This window comes from Struthio camelus, chromosome 3 (assembly GCF_040807025.1).
Source record: "Struthio camelus isolate bStrCam1 chromosome 3, bStrCam1.hap1, whole genome shotgun sequence".
Taxonomy (NCBI): Eukaryota; Metazoa; Chordata; class Aves; order Struthioniformes; family Struthionidae; genus Struthio; species Struthio camelus.
In genome coordinates, this window is record NC_090944.1 from 131,403,840 (window position 1) to 131,419,753 (window position 15,914).

At 37.5% G+C, this 15,914-nt stretch overlaps 1 protein-coding gene across 7 annotated transcripts in view; it reads left to right on the top strand.

Moving 5' to 3' along the window:
- The window catches only part of USP34 (ubiquitin specific peptidase 34), a 155,574-nt gene that overhangs the window by 95,128 nt on the left and 44,532 nt on the right, over positions 1-15,914 (top strand). For all 7 annotated transcript variants that reach the window (XM_068940330.1, XM_068940333.1, XM_068940332.1 and 4 more), the window contains 7 exons: positions 78-230; positions 1,456-1,560; positions 2,742-2,797; positions 2,900-3,020; positions 7,873-8,056; positions 13,849-14,012; positions 15,041-15,106. In XM_068940330.1, the coding sequence (XP_068796431.1) occupies positions 78-230; positions 1,456-1,560; positions 2,742-2,797; positions 2,900-3,020; positions 7,873-8,056; positions 13,849-14,012; positions 15,041-15,106 (849 nt within the window). The remainder of the gene's footprint in view (positions 1-77; positions 231-1,455; positions 1,561-2,741; positions 2,798-2,899; positions 3,021-7,872; positions 8,057-13,848; positions 14,013-15,040; positions 15,107-15,914) is intronic.

Genomic DNA, 15,914 nt, shown 5'->3' on the forward strand with positions numbered 1-15,914 from the left:
TCAAAAAAAAAAAAGTCTTCTAAGTAATATTTTTAATATATATAATCATTTCATTTATTTATTTGTTTTTCATTAAGACTGCCGTTCGCCATGAATCTTGTAATGGTTTATACAAATTGTCTCTCTCTGGTCTGGATGGGGGAGACTCAATTAACCGATCCTTTTTGCTGCTGGCTGCATCAACGTTATTAAAATTTCTTCCTGATGCTCAGGCTTTAAAACCTATGCGGGTAAGAATTTAACAGATTACAAGATTTTGTCAAAGATGTGTTTAAGCTTACTTTTGTCAGTAGAAAAAGAGAAAGAAAAAATGAAAGCACATACCATCTAACTGTTTCTGAAACACTCAGATATGAAGACCTTTGGTTTATATTTTTCCAGAAACTTCCCAGAAATAGTTAAAGCTGTGACACTGCACTAATTTAGGGCTGGTCTATGCTTGGAGGAATGTAGAATAATGTTTAGGAGGCGCTCTGCTTCAGGAATTTTAGTGTCCATGCAACACAGCGTTAGGGAATAATAGTTATATTTTCAATTTATGCCCTGACCACCCTTTTAAATGTAGGTAAGTCTGTAAATAAATAAGTACATAGTTGTACGTGTGCATCGGTGCTCTCTGTTGTGGCTGAATGTTGTTTGTTGTTCCCCAGTTGATTGCTGCTGTTTTTCCGTTTGAGTGTTATTGTCCTAATAGCTCTGCTAAATAGAAGAGGTTCTATGAATGCTGCCAAACCTACTTCAGGAAGAGTTCTCAGCGTTAATGTATGCAGATTAATAGAGGTGATTTGAACTAACCTGGATGATTTTGCCTAAAGTCAATTAGGGACTACAGCAACGAGTATCGGGAAGGCAGTACTGACTTCAGCTAATGTAGCTAAATCTGAAAGAGAGCAGTTGTATGGCTATTAAGTGTGAACCTTGATCCTGGGTCTGCGAGGCAGTTATTCGTTCTTGTGACCCTATGTGGCATTTGTTTTTAAGTGACAGATGGTTAATTCAGTTTGTCTGCCTTAGCTCTAAACTATGTTGACAGAAACAACGTTCAAATTAAAATAATTTGCAGAAGATTTGCACTATTTGACTAGCTTTCAAAAAATGTTTAAAATAATGTTAAGTTCACTCAGAGTTTCTCATGTTTCTGTACACTCTAACACTAAAACTTTTGCCTTTTGCAGTGTGGAGGACAGAGTCAATACTATTCTAGATTTTTTTTTTTTTTTACGTTATGGTAGATTAGCCTGACACCCTTTCAGCAAAATTAATAACTATTTCAGAAGAAAAACAGAGGGTAACATGCACTGTTACCATTGTGGAATACATTGTTCTTGCACTCGGCTTATCTTGAGTAGGGCTCCGTAGAAAATAATATTCTTTTAAAGTTGGTTTACTGCTTTCTTTTAATACATAATTATTTTCCTCAGTGTACTTTGGAACAAAAGCGATTTCTTTTCACAGATAGAGGATTATGACGAAGAACCAGTGTTACGACCAGGTTGTAAGGAATATTTTTGGCTGCTGTGCAAACTGATCGATAACATACATGTGAAAGATGCAAGTCAGGTAGGTTTTGCTTTACATTCATTTAAATGTGTGCCTTTTCTTATTTTTATTATTCAGACCTCTTTTACTTTAATAGAAAGCATTTTTACTTAAGATACAGTGAACTGGTATGAACTGCTCTTGCATCTCTCCCTTCTCCCAGCTGTCCCTACTGCTCTCTGTATATTTCATAACTCTTGGCCAAAGGAAGATTTTTGTTACAGAGCTGGTAGAGTAAAGATGGGGATGGGTATAACACACAAGAAGGGTGGACTACATAAAGGTAACGGTTATTGTGGATATCATAATTATTTAGGGGAGATTCACTTTTGATAGGAGAAATAATTTCAGTCTGATCTAAGGAGGAGATAAGCAAGCGTTCAAGCAAAAGCTGAAAGAGAAGAGAGAGAATTTTTGGTAACAGCCAGTCAGCACAAGTCAGAAAGATTATTCACAATCCTTGAAACGTCTCTAAATGGTTAAAGTAGCCTTGTTGGGCATCTTCTGCAACTGCTTCTGCTGGAGGCTTTATGTAAATCTCTTTAGGTTATTGTCAGTGCTGTGACCGGAGCGTGGGGAGGGAAAGAAGATACAGCCTTAATCCTAGTTTCTCCAGTGGAGAAAATCTAATCCTCTCCTCATTCTGGATGTTCCCGATAGAGGCAAAAAAAATGGCTCCTCCTCCTTTCTGCCATTCAGTTTCCTTCCAAGTCCATTTTATTAAATGAATCTCATAGTTAGGCTACAGTTCTGCTTGCCTCTCCTGCATGTTGCCCAAGCAAGGAATGGTAGTGAGGCTTTTCAGCCTTCTGGTGATAAACTGCACGTTGTAGTTGTAAGAACTAACGTTTAACCATTTCACTTTAAAATAGCATTGCTCAATTTTCTTTCCGTATGGTAGATATAGTATTTTTATGGGATCTGGAAATAAAAGAAGAAGCGTTACATCATTTGAACTGTGCAGCATAGATACAAAAAAGCAAACAGTTTTACCACATTTTATGAAAACGCATTAGAATATTTTTGGAAGAACTTGTTTGAAAAATGAGTTTTAGCTGTCCCTGTTTTTCTATGTGCTGTAGCAGATTTTCATCCAAAAAACATATGGTTTGAACCTTAGATTCAAACTGGGCTTTTAATTGTAATTCATGAAATAAATAATTATTTTTCATGTATATTCCATTTTCTTCGTTTTTAATCAGACCACACTGCTTGATTTAGATGCACTCGCAAGACATCTTGCTGACTGCATTCGGAGGTAAGATTTGGTAACGGTAATTTTACTTGTGAGCTGCATTTTATCTATTGCTACATATTGCTATAAACATAGTTTCAACATTTCTTTTCTATATATATCTAGCAGAGAAATCCTTGACCACCAAGATGGTAATATAGAAGACGATGGACTTACAGGACTACTTCGTCTTGCAACGAGTGTTATTAAACACAAGCCACCCTTTAAATTTTCTCGGGAAGGGCAGGTAAGAAAAGGACCCTGAAGAGGTCGAGGCAGTGCCTTCTCTTCTATCGTGCTTTCTTCCTTTCATGTTTTTTCCTCTATTTTGACTGCAGGGCTCAATGTATGAGAGTATGTCATATTTCTAGCCTTAGGATGATTGATAGAAACAAACATCTCATTCCTTTATTAAAAAACTGCACGTACATCCCCTTTCTAAGTATATTTAACTTCAGGATACAATTCTTACATCCTAGAAATTTGATTTATTCTCATTTATGAACTCTACATGTTTTCAGAGTTGATCAGCATTAACTAGATTACTAGAAATCATTAACAACTGCTGCTTTTGACCGTATCCTGGGACACTTGTGATTTGACAGTAGCTTTTAGGTTCTACACGTGTGCAGCGGTGGACACCTGGTACAAGACTATTACTACAATCCATCTCCCCTCCTTGTGGCTAGATAGGAGAATAGGCAGGCAAAGGAGGCTCCCAAAAAGGTTCTCCTTTGTGTTGTCAGGCCATGTGGTACTAATGGTTGAGGGAGAATTGGGCTTGTATTGTCTTCCCCCGGCCCTCTAGGTATTTGTCATGGTCATGCTGTATGGCAACTTGATGGACTGTTGACTGAAATTTCTCCTTCTTGTACACTACTGTACAAAGTCTACTTCCACAACCTGATATGCTCTGTTTCTTAGTGCTTTCTTGAAAATTGTTGTCTGTCTGTGGAAGTGATTTTGCATAGGCCGTTGGATAAATTGATACTTGCACAAAAGGCCTGGTCTAAGAGCTGACTCAAACTGACGTTTCTTTCTGTACACTATACTGAGCTTGTGATTGGACCTTTAGTGAGCTTTGACCAGGAAAACAGACCCATATATGCAGTTATGTTGCATGTGTCCTATCTGTTTACTCTGACCCTTATCATAAAATGGTTCTGAAGGTAATTTTACTGTTCAAAAGTTTTAATAGCGTCTACCTCGTTTATGCGCTACCTAACATAAAGTAACATTGTTGGCAGCGTTTTGAAAGACTGCTGCCATGTAATTCTCTTGAAATAAGTCTATTTTAAGTACGGAGAGGTTGAAGATTAAATAAGAGCAAGAATTCAAGTCAGAGTGCATCGTGGAAGATGGAACAGAAATTAGAATAGAATAGAACGGTGCAAAGGTCAGGTATGTGTAGCTTGGACATGTGAAGGGCATGAGAACAAAATGCAAGCTAAAATAGACAGGAGTGATAACTGTGCAGAATCTCAAAATATGTTCCATGTATGTAATGTATCACGGAGGAGCCATAAATATGATTTGAAGAATGGAACGTGAGCAGAGCAGTAGCAAAAAAAGACTTCTCAAAAAGAATGTGGCTTTGCTAAGAGACAGGGACTTAACAGATTATCTGAGGCTATGTCTTGATCTAGTATTAATTTTTTAAAATATATATGTACAATTCAAAAACTTATTTGAACTGCACATTATAAAGTCCATTATCTGTTAGTTATTTCACTGGGCTAACGTACCACTAGTGAGAAGTTTTACACTCTGTTCAGTGTAACAGGATTGTGAAGGCACGTGCTTCCATCTGGGCAAAGGTTGCTGAAAAAACATCGTGGAAAATACGGTATACTGGCAAAGTACTGCAGGTAGTTTAGACTTGCCCAGAGAACTCTGATGCTTGGCATGTGCCCTTTCTTCACCACAGATTCCTTCTCTTACTAAGCAAAGTGATGGTTTGGCAAACATTATCCAATTTTAAAGGTCACATGTTGTGACAGCAATGAGTACCTGTTCCACCTTCTTTGCTGTCCTTTACAGATAAACTCTGCCTACTTTATTCTATTCTAGGTGGACAAAAATGCATTTTTAACATGTAATAGCTAACACACTTGCACTAGGAAGGTCTATCTTAAGGCCACTTTCGTGATTAAAAATGTATGTTTTTACAAGGTTGAGGTTTTGTATTTATCCTCTGAACAAAATCACCTTTGAGTTGGTTTTTTTTTTTTTCCCCTGCTCCATCAGTCTGAATACAATCAGATGGTGCAAGTACAAGATTAAGAGTGTAAATCGGAAAAAGATAGAACCGGATCGCCGAAGTTGACTTCTTTTCTGGTTTGTGAGACTGCACCTTGAGGTGGCTGCTGTGTTGGATCACCTGTTTGAAAAAGGCTGGGAAACTAGGCCGCAGCTGAAAGTACAGTCCATGAGCCCACATACCAGATGCAGCTGGTCTGCTGGTGAGCTGTAACCAGCTACACCTGGCAAAATGCAGTTAAGAGTGGAGAGGAATGAGGCTGCTACCCCAGGAGCACATGTGATAGAGGTTTAGCTGAAAGGAGTGCGAGTTGGGAATGAGCTTGGAGTTTGGCATTTAATATTTACAACTTGATAGGCCCCTATATTTTCCCTTTCTGTGGTGGTCTGCACACCTTTGTTATATCATGGGAGGGGAAGCTGATGCTTGACAGCTGCTGTGTGTATTAGATACCTGCATCTATCAACGTAACTCTTCGATCAGGGCCGACCTCGCCTCCTCAACTGATAGGCTCAGCGGGCATCATTTTTGTTCAGAAGTTTTTCGTAGTTTAAAAAAAAAAACTCTCCACTGTTTATTGCAGTTTGTAGGGTTAAAAGACCTAGTCCTCTTTTAAGGTCTTAAATACATGGGAGAGAGGATTTCCTAGCTTGTAAACTCTTTTTACTGTTTTGCTTAAGCTTCTGACAGTGTGGCTATTGACTGTTAGGACAGTGTGTTTATCTTTCTGCCTCCTTCAGGCCTCCCCGGTCTCTCACCTTATTTAAATGTTGGAAAACTTTCCTGATGGTGCAGAGACAGAAAAATTTACTCTCAGGAAGCTAGACGTTCCAGTTCTTTTGAGTTTCATACATAATGAGAGTAAAATACATCTCCAAAGCATGAAAAAAGTCTGCAAAAGTATTGATCAGGAGGAGACTTTTCCATAGTAGTCAGACATAAACATTCAGACATAACCTTGGTTGTAAGATTTCATATTAGCGCTATGCAAATTCCCCTACACAATGGAGCAAGGCTTTTTATGGTGGTTTCCCCATGTGAGGTGGAGTATGCCATCTTTGGATTTATATGGAATTTAGTAAGATTTTAGAGCAGGAGTCTGGCCTTTTAACCTCAAAAGGCTACTTAATATAAATAAATAGGGAAATTCAGGAACAGGATTTTTTTAATTACAGTCTGGAAATTGTAGAATTAAGTATACTAGCTGTATTGGTATCCCGTGCACTACTCTCAAATGAGAGCGACTTCTGTCCCTCTAAAAAATTGAAGAAGATATCTTTGGGAAAAAATACTCAAAAATTTTGCAGGGGTAGAGTGTTTATTGTCTGATTATTTGGAGAACTAAAATGATAAACTTTTAGTGTGATGTAGTGATTAAATATGTTTTGTTAAGATTGCAGCCATTTTACTGAAGCAGCTAAATATAGGCTTGGGATCATGTCATCTGCCTTGGACATAAAGTATGCCCGTGATTGCCACTTCTGAGGGAATTTGTTGAAATACTGCTTTCCAAATTCTGTGATATTTTCTTCTTTCATGGTCACTTGTAATGCCACTTGCATTACTAATTAGTAAAGTTTACTCTGTAGCTGGAAGATGGAGGAAAGCCTTTCACCATTCTACACTTCTTTAAGGGTTGTATAGTTCTGGAAGGGTATGACCACATTTTCTTACAGATCTGTACGTCTTAGGGTTATTACTGCCTTTTTAGTGTTTTACTTTTGTTCTAATGTTATTGAATTAAATTGACTAAGAGAAGGTCCTGAAGTTTGGGTGTATTCCCTCTCAGCTTTTTAGTGTATTAAACTGGGAAGGTAAATGTAATTAATGATATATATTTGTCTTTCAAATCCACCTGGCTTGGCACAGCTGTGCTTTGTGCCCCTTACAGGCTGATCAATATTCCAAAGAGGTAAACTGAAGTGATAACATTTTAACTTTTACAGTCCACCTTATTCTGTGAACAATGTGAAATAGGCTTACAGTACACATGGTGCATAGTATAAGTGTGTTTTGTGAATAATTATTGATTCATAAAACCCAAACTGGAAGCATCATCGCTTTCACTGAGTGAAACTAGTCTTAAAGTTATTGAAAAATACATATGAATAGTTTGCCAAAAGAAATTATCATTCATGAAATCCAGACCCCCCTATTAAAGGCCGCTAATTTCTCTTACTGATTTCAGTAGCACCAGGATTTTATGCTGTCTTTACACATTGAAATTCTGTTTTTCTTTGTTTGTGCAATTTACTTTTATCACATGTAACAAAACATATAGCATGTTTATTAACATGTCCTTTTATATACAAAGGACTAATGAAAGCACATAGAGGTCTGCGAGGTTGGTGGATTTCATAGTGGTTTTTATGATAAAATATGCATGCTGTATTTCTACATTAGAGACTATTTCTACAAATTATGCCATTGTAGATTTCTCATGTTGTGTATCTTTGTTAATCAAAAAAAATCTTGTACTTAACTTGTATCCATGCATTTTCAAGTTGCAGGTGTCTGGCAGACTGAATTTAATTCTTCTCTTTTTTCTACGATCTTTTGCCACATGCTGGAGTTAGCATATGGAGAGGATAATTTGTCGTTCTTTTTCAGCAGGCTTGTTTCTCTTTAGGCTGTAATATGTTTATAATCCACTACCTATAATATAGAGAAGACTATTGATATTCTCAGTTCAAAACTTGTATACAAGCCATAGAAAGTTCTGTAAATGACAGGGGACCAGAAAGTCTGTAGAAGTTCCTGGAAGATTGATAATAGATGACTGTCTTGTTCTAAGAATTTGTTCAAACTGGATAAACTTGCCGACTGACTTGTTTTACAGGAATTTCTAAGAGACATCTTCAATCTTCTGTTCTTGCTGCCGAGTCTAAAAGATAGACAACAGCCAAAATGCAAGTCACATTCTTCAAGGGCTGCTGCTTATGACTTACTGGTAGAAATGGTAAAGGGATCAGTGGAAAACTACAGGCTGCTCCACAACTGGGTTATGGCACAACATATGCAGTGTAAGAGCCTTTGTTTGTGTGTAGCTTTTAAGTACTGTGTGGAAAATTAGTCCTTTTGCATTTTCTTTTTATTTTGTTTTTGTTTTAAATTTTTGGATTTATAAAGTTCAGTAAAGAAAATGGAAGCGTACCTCAAATAGGGACTGCTCTTCTGAACGCTCTCTGTGCGTCCTGACTGATAAGGCTGGCCGTTGTGAACCGGTATGGGAATCGGAGAGATTCTGTTTCCTCCTGAAACACATCATGAGTGTCTTCATTTAATGACCTGCTAAAAATAATAGTCTGTTAAGAATGTTTAGCTAGAAACAGAGAAAAGTGAAGATCATGCAGAATACCTCTGCGCTTAAACTGGATAGTCGCTCTCCGAAAGTAGTAATGAAGTAAGATGTTGGTACTAACAATGTTCCTAAAATTCCCCTTTGTAACTCTACTGCTTATCCAACATCACTTACAGTAGTGTCAGAGCGCAGATGTAGGTATCTTTTGCACCTAGCAAATGAACGGATTTAATCATCTGTTCTTAAATATTATTTATTTAAAGCATGCGGTCCTGTTAAATGTTATTAATGCATAGATGGTCTTATTTGAGTGGGTTTTATTTACACGTGCTTCATTGTCTTGTGCTGGATTTTCATTTGTCTTTTTTCTTTCTAACATGAACAAGCGTGGTACGTTCCTTACTACCAAGGCACACCAGCTGAGCTGCTCTAGATGTACTGACTATTAGCAGTGCTGTTATGTTTTTCGTAGCTCTCATACCTTTGTAGTTGACTTTGAGTCCGTACTTAGATGTTTACTGGGGCATGCAGTGCGAGTAAAATTTTGTCATGGCTCTTGGCTTCTGTGCTTCCTGTGTTTTAGAAATTCAGTTCCTATGTATAGTTTGTAAATTACCAAAAGTTTAAGTTAGTTAATGTTTTATCTTTGATTTGTAGATTCTAATTATGCATTTTTTAGCTTGATAGATTTTCTTTCACATGCCCAGTTTGAATTTCTGTAACCTGAGGATCTGTAATTTATTATAATCTATGGAATTGATTTAGTACCTTACAATTCAGGAAGGACATTAGAAATCTGATCTTAATAATATTTTATTTTGTGTTCTGTACTCCTTTTTTGGAGACCTAAAAAGCCTCCAAAATGTCCCATGTTTAAGGAAAATGCATAGAATATGTTTTATGAAAATATCTGATATTTCTGATTGCTGTGAGTACATCTTCAGCTACTGGGGTAGTTCGTATCTCTCCAGGTCATAATTTTCTATAGCTAGTAGTTTTCTCTCTCCAAACTCCAATTATTCATGGTTGCTGAAGTTTTTTGTAACATTTTCCACAGATGTTGCTTTCTTCCAGATATTCTCCTCTAGATTGTTTGTTCCTTCCTGCTTGAGTTCTCCAGAGCCATCAGGTCCATGGTCCTACTCCATATTCAGAATATCTCAGTTCCATGAATGTGAATTTTATTACAACTGGTAGCGTGCAATTGTCTCTTCTTGGGATGCTGTTGTTCTTTAGGACTGCTGATGCCTCACTTGTTTAAAATCTTACCGTTCCATTGATGTGAGCTATAGAGTCTTAAAATCAAAATTTTTCACTTTACTGAAATCGGATTGCTCTTTAAAATAATCTTAGCGGTAGACCTGTCTCTCCCTTCTTCTTAGGAGACACATTAAGGAAAACATTATAGATTTCCACCCTGTCTTTGGTTGTAATATTCTGGTTTTGTTGTTCATTGGAGAAGTTTTCAATCCTGCCACTTGTACAGTTCCTGTCATCTAATCTGCCCAACTGGCATATTTGCTGTTCTGCCATTTTTTTCTCACACCCTGTTGACTGAAGCCAGGATGTGTGTGCCGGTCATTAAAATGTTTAACTGTATACTGTTTTTTATACTTAGACAAGTATGAATAATGTAAAGTAATTGTAGTCAAGTCTTAACTGAGCAGCATTTTTCTTAAGTTTCCGCTACCGTGTCTCCCTTCGCTGGTGGATGGAAGAAGGGAATGACGTGCATGCTTTTTCTACTTTGCATTTTGCTATACTGAACCAGGTGGGATTTACCAATATGTATGTCATTCCAAAATTGTACTACTCTAAATATGTTTTTTAAAATTTTATGATCTCTGTTTCCATAGAAGATTTGATCTCATCTGTTTAGTACTCCGATCTGGTTCTCTGAGTGAGGAAGATCGTCTTACCCGCTACAGTTATTGGCTTAAATATCTTTGTGGGTAAGGTTGCACACTTACATTGCCAATATTGTACACAGGTACTAACGAGATGAGATGAAATGTTCTAGGAGGCACGTCCCTGTCCTCAGTATGGTTGAATTGGCCTAGTTGGTAAGAGACCATATCCAGGGGAAAAAAAAAAAAAGAGGTTGGAATAAATAAATTGAATGGAAGTAAGGGGATGAGGAACTTTGGCAGTATAAAATGGGGAGGAAGTTGTCTAGAACTCATTAAAATTAATGGACTTCCTTCCTACAGCAGCAATCCTGCAGGTTAAAGTGAAAATACACAGCATTTTAAACTGAATAAATAGCAATGTCTTCATGCATTTTAAGCAAGTGATAACTCAGGAAATTAACTGCGAAGTATCAGGTGATATTCTGATTTATGTTCCCAGCCTCTTTCCATGCATTTCTCAACAGGGAGGGCCTACATTGAGTGCAGACTCTGATCTTACTGGAGGAGAATTTAGATACCCTCTAGTGTTCATAAAATCTCTTGTAATTTTTTTTTTTTTTTAAGGTGAAGACTAATAAAAATTTTAAGGTTATAGGGGGAGGGGGGGAAGCTTAGGCAGCTTGGTTTCCAGAAAGTTCTTTAAGATAGCAACTGATGTTATGTTTGGAGCAGAAACACAATCAGAAGGTGAAATACAGAGAAATGCAAGGTCTCTTGAAGGGGAAAAATTAATTTTATTGTACTTAAAATAGGATGCGAATATTGCAACTTTGGTTGCAAGTTCCATGTCTCCCGTCCTGAAAAAAGACTGCTGTTTGTAGTGACAGAGGAGCAGTGAAGTTAGACTTAAATGAGGCCAAATTTGCCTTTCTAGTTAAAATCCATAAGGAAGAAGGAAGGTTTTTATCAAAATGAAGATAGTTGCTTAAAAATCCCAGAGGTCAGAAAGTTGAATTCTCCTAAGAAATTTCTCATAGAATTCCTAAAAGCCCTAAAAGCTCAGATTTTTTTTTTCGTGCATATTAAACAATCTGTGAGGTGATGGACTTCTTAGCCAAAATACAAAGGAAAAAGTGTTAAGTAGAGGAAGCTGTCGACTTCAAGGAATGAAGAAAGATAAGGACTGATCTGATCCGAACATCCTTTCAGTTTTAAATCTCTCACTTTTGGGGTGGGGATGAGTCATGGTGGAGCTAAATCTTTGCCTGTAGAATATAGACATTCTTCACTCAGCCAGTTGTCCTGTTAATTCAGATAACCAGACTCCTAGAAGACTTCTTTTAAAAAAAAAAAAAAAAGAAAAGAAAAGTAGTCTTTGGCCAATATAGTAGGATGCTGGGTCATATTTAAAAGAGTACAGTTTGATCATGCTCTGTAATTCAGATAGACTGGATCAGCTCCTGTTTAATCTGGTTAAACATGACTGAGAGGTGAATCTTGAAGGACGTGAGAAATAGCCTAATACCTTTCAAATGGAGCTCTGTTCCTGAACCAGCCGCTGAACTTTGGGACCTTTTGATGCATTTTGAGCCTTCCATTTGAGGTAGCTGAGCTTCTTAGGGTAAAGACCTCACCGGTCTTGAAGTAAGAATGTCTTTGTTCAGAAATGTGGCTTGCTGTTTCGTCAAAGAAGAACTTTTGTTCGTTAAGGCAGAGGAAGATGCTTCAGCTCTTCTCGTAAAGTAAAAAGAAGGCATCTGATTCCTCTGTAATTACAACTGGATAATAGAGTAATAGATAGTGGATACTGCTCGGCTGGAGAGTAGAGTAACAGATAGTGACTCCCTGCATTGCAAAGGGTGAATTAGGATGTTGCAATTGAAGGATTTTGATTCAGAGGAGGAACTCTGTGTCCGTCTGCCGTGCTAATTACTTTCCTGGAGAGGTTACACTGAGGAGAGCTTTGTTTCGGTTGGCCAGCCAGGCCACTGTAACCAAGGTAGCATTAGGTCATGCTACTGAAATTTCTTGAAACGGTAGAATTAAAACACTTATTCTCTCCTTGAAGCTGCAGGGCTAATAGTGGTTTTGATGCCAATGCCAAAATGAAGATTAGAACAAGTAATTGTAGTGCAGCAGAATATCTTGTGGGTCTGATATCTGAAGATTTGAGGATCTGTGCAGTGGATTGCAGATTTTTATAGATTAATTTATCGCTGGTAGTACGAATGGAGAGGAATCCCAAATGAGCCTTTGATATCTGTCAAAATAATTAAGGCTTTAAAATTTAGATCTTGAACCTCCCTAGCTTTTGTGCATTGTAAAATGACTAGACTGCTTTTTTGCTTTTGTCTGGTAGCTGAGAGGTGAATCTGTCTGGTACTCTAGTAGAGGTGCTGAATGGGTGGTGTGAATTTTGGAATGAGTAATTTGTGTGCCGGGGCAGTGACTGGTGTGTGTGTTTGGAGCTTGTTAAGTGCCTGTGCGATCGCTTTAGGCTGTGTAACTGCTGTGTGTGTGAGAGAGCGCATCCGCTGTGGTTGGCTAAGTAGCTGATTTGCTTCCATTTTAATTAAAGCTTTTGCACTTAATTCTCTAACATTACCACTTATTATTCGTAATTCAATGCACTCGATGGGAAAACACAGAGAAAGCAAAGAGGGTAAATGGATAAAGGATGTGGGAAGGCAATAGGAGTGGAGGAAATAAGCGCTAATGATTAGAGCACTAGGGAGGGACAACGTTCTGGAGGCTGAACCTCTTTCCCTGTGCTCTTCCCAGAGAAAATCAGGCAGCGGTGAATGGTAGACGTTTATAATGAGCAAGGCTAATCACTTAGCTTAGGAAACTCCAATTCAACAGAAAGCCTACCTTTTTAAAACATACCCCTTACTTTTCACATCACCTATTTGTTGACGCTATTCAGAATTCTACGCTATACTATAGATGGCAGTGTCACCACGAAGCTGCTGTAGAACAAGAGGTACAAACACTGGTTCATTTCCAAAAATCCAAAAATGCATCTTAGAATCAAATATTATAAAAGACTTTCTTATGTATAAAAATGCATAGCAACCAATGTTTATAATTTATGAATGCCTTTGATATATGGCAAAAACATTATATGATTTTACCAAATTTTAGCTCAAAGGTAGAGGTTTGAAGATCATTACTCTTTATAACAGTATCCCACTACAAGACACTACTGAATACTACAGAACAACTATAAGAGATGAAGCTTGCCATGAGTACTGCTTTGGAGAGCACACTGCCTCCAAAAGTGCTGCATAAAGGTGGCAAATCACTTGCAGCCCAAAGTGGTGTGTTCTGCTGTGCTTTCTGTTACCCAGTGAGAAGAGGTGAGGACAAGATATATGGAACTGTGTCTTTGTGCACCACCTTTCTTTCTAGGTGGCCTTTTGCTTTTCTGGAAACTTTTAAAGAGGATGGTTCCTGTATCAAGCCGTAAAGTAATCTCCCTGACATACCGGTACATAGTGCATTTGCTTAAAAAACAGTAACAAGCCTTTCTCATGTCTGTACATTTAGAATGAGAAACAGAATGTATTTTTATTAATGTAAGCATAAAGTTTTTTAAATTTATTTATGTCATCTTGGTAAGTTATACTTTGAATTGATTTTTGGTAATTCATACTTTTTCCAGCTTCCCACGCGCCTTACAAATGGGATTATTGGCCACATGATGATGTTCGAGCTGAATGTAGGTTTGTGGGTCTAACTAATCTTGGAGCAACTTGTTACTTGGCATCCACTATTCAGCAGCTGTATATGATTCCAGAGGCCAGGCAAGCAATCTTTACTGCAAAGGTATGGTTTTGGGTCTTGCATTCCTTGTGTGGATTTTGGTATAAGTTTAAATTTAGAATCAGTGTAAAGGCTGATAAATTAAAGACTTACTTTTAAGATTTACTTCTTGCTATAGTATATTTCTTCAGGATTGGTAGTTTGCTTTTTGTTTGGTTGAATTCTTTTGCTGATATCTAAAGTGAAGTGATATTTTGTAAATGTAGTTGTAATGCAATATGTTTTTAAGGTGACGCTCTAATAAAGCATACTCTCAAATTCATGTTTATGTTGCTATCAACTACATCAATTCAAGTTTGTCTTTATGTGACTTATGTGCTGTTCCTAACTCTCAGTCTGTCATCTTGTTAGAAAAAATGTCATGCTTGGATGTTTATAAAGTCCCTGCGTGTATATATCTTGCGCTTCTAGAATTATTGCAAATCCTGTAAGTTATTAGACATTGGATAACTTTCAGAAATATTACATTATTAGTTCTAGCTATTTATTGTAACAAAGAAAGCTTCATTTTGGTCCCTGACACGAACAGGGCGTATATAATGTGTGAAACACCCTAATCGACAGTGTCTTCATCATTTCTTAAATGTGTGAAACACCCTAATCGACAGTGTCTTCATCATTTCTTATTATCATTAAGTTGTTAGTTGCCGCTTAACTTCACCTAGAATTAAAAATTTATAAATAAAAGTAAAAAATAGAATTAAAAAAGGAAGCTGCTGATCTGTACATGAATACCTGTCTAGTACCTATCAAAAGCTCTTCGCTGGAATAAACTTTTAGAAAACGGAGTTGCTTTTTGACATAGGTTTAGTGTTAATGTGACAAAATATGTGCAGTAGTGGTATATATGTAAGTATAAAATAGTATACTGTCTCTTCATGTGCACAATCGTTTCTCTTAATTGTCCATAATAAAGTTATTTATATTTTGTATTTAAAAAGATGATTGTTTCGTCTTTTTAAATGTTGATTTTGGAAAGTAATAAGCAAAAAGATAAAATCTTTTTTTTTTTTTTAATGAATTTCTTTTAGTATTCAGAAGATATGAAACACAAGACCACTCTACTAGAACTCCAGAAAATGTTTACATACTTAATGGTAGGTGCAAAAGAGGATATTTTATCAAGTATCCTATTTTCCTTAAAAGAAAAAAGAAAAATGTAGCTACCATTCTATATGTGAATTCTTGGCAGCTCAAGTCTGTTTTTGCCTAAGTTGTAAATGAGGGTCTTGACTGAAATAGTTTTTACCCACTTTAAAGCTATAGTTCAGCAAATCAGTTAAGGAAATATTGGCATAATTTATGATGCTGCACAGGCTTTCATGAAGAAGCAATGTAAATGGTAATCTAAAATGGGGTTTAATATTGGACACCAGGTTTAATTAACAGGTCCAAGCTCCCAAACGTTAGTGACTGTCTACTGTGTTCTTAAAAAATGGTTGTGAGCTGAATGGATGGGAACGTCAAGCTCAGGTTCCGTAGTCTGAGAATGTTTCGTCTATTTAAACCTTCGCCCCAGCATAATGTTCAGGTGAGCATAGCGTGTTTGCCATTGTGCCAGGAGCTAAGGGAGTTAAGTTGTAAGCAAGTTATAACTATGAAACTCAAGCCTGCTCTTCAGTTACAGTTGTGGTGTAGCTGGGTATCAGGAGTGTGCTTGGAGGCACGCCCTGTCCACTTCCGCTGGTGATTCCCTGGGTGATGCAGGCGCTCCCTGGCCACGCGTTCTCCATAGGGGAGGTAGTGGGGCGGCTTGAGGTAGTGACCCATCGTGGGGCTAGGTGATTGTCTCATACCTTCACAGTTAAGTAGTTCATTGATTGCTGCGGGAGCCCTCCAAGAGGGAATTTCGGGCAGTTCTAGAATTCCCTGTGCCGTGGCCAGTGCAGTTTGTAAACTGAGGTT